The 6000-nt window shown below is 43.2% G+C and overlaps 1 protein-coding gene across 1 annotated transcript in view; it reads left to right on the top strand.

The window, feature by feature from the left end:
* Positions 1-1174: 1174 nt before the first annotated feature.
* LOC121003693 (L-xylulose reductase-like) overlaps positions 1175-6000 on the top strand; it is a 61051-nt gene continuing 56225 nt past the window's right edge. The window contains exons 1-2 of the mRNA XM_040435562.1: positions 1175-1256; positions 1479-1576. Coding sequence (XP_040291496.1) covers positions 1205-1256; positions 1479-1576 — 150 coding nt within the window. The 5' untranslated portion in view covers positions 1175-1204. The remainder of the gene's footprint in view (positions 1257-1478; positions 1577-6000) is intronic.

The raw sequence follows: 6000 nt of genomic DNA, 5'->3' as shown, positions 1-6000 counted from the left end.
ATAGAACATAGAAGGGGTGTAGACGCCCCGAAACGCGTCTGGTGACTGGAAGAAAAGCGCCTACCTAACCGACTGGACCTTGATTAAAGATATTGCATGGCCATGCGATAAGGAATTCCACTAATACGAATACCGCTCCAGGATACAGGATACAACTACAGGTGCCACCAACGAATTATTATTCCTACCAGCCGAATTTCATGATCCCGCGATACAGTGACGTCAGCAACCCGAGATTTGCGATGTGAGACGCCGTAGCAGCCGGCATCACTCGCTCCTCGTGGAAGGACGGCTTAGCGTGGAACAATTTGGAATAAGGTAGGAACTTGAACTGTGCATTAAGTGGCGTGAAACCTATAGTCCTGGGCGGTTATATCCAATTAATCGTGGAGAGACTTTTCTATTGAAATATATATTTACATGCACGAGGAGACTTGAATACCATTTTGGAGTCATAGGTACTTCTCTCCGGGACATTCTAATTGCCGACTGCGGTTTGCGGTATTACCACTACCAATAGTGGTTCATCTACTGCATAATTCTAGGCGGTACAAAGTGCTAATTTTGAATACCAATTACGCAAGGATTGCACAATTACCATTCTTCTGTGTTATTTTATATGTTGGTACCAACCATTACTTTTATGAAGTTTTATTGTATTTGAGTGCATTTATATGAATGATATATTGGATACCATTTATTAAATATATCCTATGGTCCAGATGGTGTGAGTGCTCACTCCCTTTCTTTTCCACAAAGATAGAACGTGTTCTATCTTTTTGCATTGCGGATGCACGGACCCGAAAGCCCACGGAAGCTCTTCATAGTGATTCCGTGGGCTTCTGATCTGTACCTCTGCTCCGCAAAAGATAGGTAAAGTCTTATCTTCGGTCATAGCTTGCACTCCATTCGCACTATGGAGTGCACATGGCCAGTGCCTGTAAACTGCATACCAGCCGTTTACTGAGCCAGAACCAGTCATGTGCATGAGCCCTAAGAGTAAGGTAAGAGTTAAATAATGGTGTCTGGTATTTTATGTAAATATGTGAAATAATGTATTCATCTGATGATTCCTGCACTAGCTTGTTGTTCACCCCAGAGGGAAGGTAAGCACCTTATGACTTAAAGTATATATAACCCTTTTGCCAGCCAAACTATATAGAAGATACTGCATCCTCTTCATGCTCTTGTGATTTCAGGCGCAATGGAGATGAGCTTTAAAGGACATCGAGCTGTAGTGACTGGCGCTGGGAAGGGTACGTACGCCAGCTGAACACATTGATATTATTAGCACCAAGTAACTTTCAGTTCAGTTTTGCTCACTATTTAACCATAAGGACCAAAGATCATCCCTAAACCAAGTTTTACCAACAAATATTATAGAAGAATAGTTGGGAAACTCTGACTAGTCATTAAACTTTTAGCTAAAACGGTATAATGTCTGGACGGTTTGTATAGCTGCAGCTTTTTTCTTGCAGGGATAGGCCGGGGAACGGTGAAGGCTCTGTGGGCATTAGGAGCTGAAGTGGTCGCGCTGAGCCGTACAGCAGAGGACCTGGACAGCCTGGCACAAGAGGTAATCTTACCCATAGCATGACATTTAGACAATGAGGAGCCTTTTTATATAGAAGAATGTGTAATACTCTGCAGGTATTATATGATTGCTGTTAGGTGTATTAAAAAAATTATCTTAGCAATTTATGCAGAAAATAAGTGTAGAAATATAATTATATTCATCTGATTGCCCACCTTCCTCTCCCCCTTCTAATATAGTTGATGTGCTCCACTATCTGCTGTGCCCTACTTGGGACTTTCTTAGTTGAAAAGGCTGCAGAAGCCTTTATTATCACTCAACACTCCGAGCGCTGAAATGACATTGAAATAATAGCCAAACAACATTTCATTAACCGATTGCACATAGCCTCTAGATCAGGGGTACTCAAGTACTTTTTCTAAAGGTCCACATACCTGAGTCTGCTATTGTCACGTTCGGGTGTGGGAGGGAAACACCACACCGAACATAGGAGGGAAAAGGGTGAGGGAATAAGGCCTGGAAACTAGGGAAAAGAGATGAACACCTCCTAGTAAAACCCTAATCAAAGTCCTGACTAACTACCAGTATGAACAGACACCAGAGGTAGGTGAGTTCATACATCGGAATACCTAGTGTCCTAACTCACCGTATAGGACCCTGGTACAAATGTCAGGACTGAGACAACCTTTTCCTCCAAACCTTTTCCTCCAAAAGGAAGGACGAACAGGAGTCTCCCTCAGGCTTTAATACAAATGACAGGGAAATTAAACACACAAAATAGCCCAAACAAAATACAAAAGGGAAATAAAACACTTAACTTCAAGTGGCTATGGCAGCTCCAGGAACTCAGCTGAGATCCACACACCAGCTATCCACAACTCAAACAGAAGCTATAAACCGCATAGCATAGTGGGAGAAACAACTATAAATAGAGAAGGTTAAATGACCCTAATAGCCACACCCGGGGAAAGAAGGCGTGGCAAGCACCAGAAATAACACAGACGTCATTTGATCCAAACGGAAAACATGTCCGATCAAACCACGTGTTGCCAGTCTCACCTATCTCCTGCCATCTGTCGCAGGGAATGTCCGTCACAGCTGTAGAATGAAGGTCCGAGCTGCAAAACAAAAAAATATATGAGGGTCAACACCATTGGCGTGTGGCGCTGCATTATTATTTTTTGTTTACAATAATTCACACCTCCAAGCTTACCTAATCTCCTTTCTGCCGACCAAACAGTAAGAATGTCATTTCAGTGCCCCCTCCATAGTAGAAATGCCCATTGTGCCCTCTCCATAGTAAAAAATGCCCATTGTGCCCTCTCCATAGTAGAAATATCCATTGTGTCCCCCTTCACATAAGCAATGCCCATTGTGCCCCCTCCAGAGTAGAAATGCCTATTGTGTCCCCTCCATAGTAGAAATGCCCATTGTGCCCTCTCTATAGTAGAAATGCCCATTGTGTCCCCTTCACATAAGCAATGCCCTTTGTGCCCCCTCCAGAGTAGAAATGACCATTCTGCTCTCACAGATTACATCATGTACCTTTCTAGCAGGTCAGGGAATATACATTTTTGAAGGTGTTCTTTTTTAAGAATATATTGTGGGGATTCGCTCCGGTAAACAGGATAAGCGGACGCACTATAGAGGCACCAACCGTTAATTTCAGCTATAAACTATAGGAAAGTGCAGCAGACTGTGTGTTCATATACAGAAGACCACCATAAAAAAATAGGTCCATTTAGGAGATTTATTAAAACTAGTGTAAAAGAAAACTGGTATAGTTGTCAATAACAACCAATCAGATTGCACCCTTTACTTTGGAAAGTGCAAGGTGGGATCTGATTGGTTGCTATGGGCAACTTTGCCAGTTTCCCTTTATACCAGTTTTAATGAATCTCCCCCAATGGGCCCCTATGGCTGATGAATGTTGTATGTGTAGTACCCTAGATCTGGGGGTAGTACAATTTGTGCATAGTTTGCATTGTTGTGGATTATGTATTGTACACTATTTACTTCTGGCCATAGTTCCCAGAAGGGAATGTGTTGTCCACCACTTTTGGCAGAAGTGGGCTGAACCTGCTCTCTGCCAAGAGGGAGCTCATGTCCAGAGACAGAGAGGAGAGGAAGTAGAAGAAGTGGATCAGCACTCGCTCTTTGATGGTAATAAATCTTCACTTTATTGCCATAAACAGAATACAGGCAAATGTGATGCGTTTCGGCTAAACAGCCTTTTCCAAACAAGCATGTCACATTATACAGCATAGTACATATATATATATAGCAAAAAGAGGCACATTCAAGATGGAGAGGAAGAACACTGCAGAGCTCCTGCTCCTGATTCAGATTCTCCAGAGAGAAATAAACCAATTTCTCCCAAGTAAAGCCTTGAGATTCCAGACACCTGTGTGAACTGCTACCATCAGCATTGAAGACACCGCTGCTAGTTGTGGGATTACAGTTAAGCCACTCAACACCAAACAACCTATTGGCCGGTATCATCTAAGCGCTAAATTGGCACCAACCAACTTGCCTCCATATCCCCCCATGCCTCCAATCTGCACTTGAAGCTTTCTGCTGTATGCATTTAAAGTTCTATGTTGCACTTAGTGAAAAGTACTTAATTACATTTAACTGTGGCCTCATTCTTCAGTACTATATTTCCGATCCCAAGGGAGAAACGGGCTGAGGGAGTAGACCATGACACAACACTTCATCAGGGCCACTACCACTCCCGTCCTCTATACCGGCTCCTCAGGGGTGTCGCTGCATATGGCATATGTCATAAGCTTCCATTGACATATACTGTACATCCTGAGCAGTTATGCCTGATGATAGGCTAAAATGGTGTGTGAACAGAGATGTAGTCTTATGAACAGGTAGGCTTACCATCAGTTCCTCAACACTTTCAAGAACTCCTGGTTATATTCTAATTCCTGGAATATGCTGAACATTTATTGAATTGTTAGAACGACAAAAACTTGACTCTTCAGACATTAGGAGTATGAAAGAAGTTGGTAAAATGCTCTTCTTGCTTTGTCACAGGTACACTAGTGCAGTAGGTCTCTTGCTGGCAGGGTAATGGTAGTTGGCACTGTAAGTGACACAATGGTAGCACAGGCTGTCTTGATTATGGTGGCTCTGTGAGGTCACTCTAAAAGAGGTACATGAAAAATCTGCTACAATGTGTGCCAGAGGTGGTTACCCTTTTTTTGTTGTACTTTTATTGAGTTGAACCTTGTGAAATATCAGCCACCAAGATGGATCCACCCCCTTGTGATAAGGCAAAGCACAAAAAATGACTATGCTTGGTGCCGGGCATACTACCAGGGCCGTTTGAAGGAATTTGGGGGCCCCAAGCAAAATAGACATGGAGGCCCCCCCTCCACGCCCTCCCCACCTTACGCACGCAAAGCCTACAGGAACCACAGTATAGCCATACAGTTTAAGTTCACCCACACTTTATATAAATAAAAAAGGAGGTTTACAGTGCAAATACTGCTGTTGCGTTTAATGTGCATGAAATTTGAACATTTTCAACAAATGAACATTTGCAAAAAACACCACTGTTCCATACAATCCAATATACATTAGTCCCCCCTCCCCCTGTCCTTCTTACTTCCCCCTCCCCCTCCCTGTGTCCTACTTACTCTCCCCCTCCCTGTTTTTTTTTTTATTTTATAAAAAAGACATGGAGGAGAATACAGCACCACATACCTCTTACATCCTGTGACATCTCCTGTCATGTAGACCTTCTCTTTCCTCTTCTCCTCCATTTGACCCAGACCACCATGGCAAATTCTTTCAGCCGCATCTCGTCTCTACAGTTTGTAACACAGACACGTTAGATTTCTAAATTTTTCCATCAACCTCCTCATCCTGGTGTCCCCACAGTGTCATCCTGCCATCCCCAATACTGTGCCCGTTGTGCCCCCCAATACCCCAGGTACTATACTGCTGAAAAAATAGTGACCCTAATAGACATAATTGGGGTAATTTATCAAACTGGTGTAAAGTAGAACTGGATTTCCAAAAGAGCTGTCAAATATGAAAGGTGGAATCTGATTGGCTGCTATGGGCAACTAAGCCAGTTCTGCGTTACACCAGTTTGATAAATTACCCCAAATGTTCCTATAGTGTCCACAGCAGCTATAATGTCCCCTAGAGTGCCCTCAGTAATAATAACACCCTATATTGTGCTCCAGGTAATAATCCCTGTATAGTGTTCCCAGAAATAATAGAATTGCCCCTACAGTGCCTCCCCAATAGCAACACCCCCATATAGTAATTTCCACCACACTGCCCCCACATAGTAATCCCCCCATAGTAATTTGCCCCCACACAGTAATTTCCCCCAAACTGCCCCCATATAGTAGTTTGCCCCCACACAGTAATTTGCCCCACACTGCCCCCACATAGTAATTTCCACCACACTGCCCCCACATAGTAATTTGCCCCCACATAGT

Source organism: Bufo bufo, chromosome 6 (assembly GCF_905171765.1).
Source record: "Bufo bufo chromosome 6, aBufBuf1.1, whole genome shotgun sequence".
Lineage (NCBI taxonomy): Eukaryota > Metazoa > Chordata > Amphibia > Anura > Bufonidae > Bufo > Bufo bufo.
The sequence above is the reverse complement of the archived record's forward strand: the minus strand, read 5'-3'. Positions and strand labels throughout refer to the sequence as shown.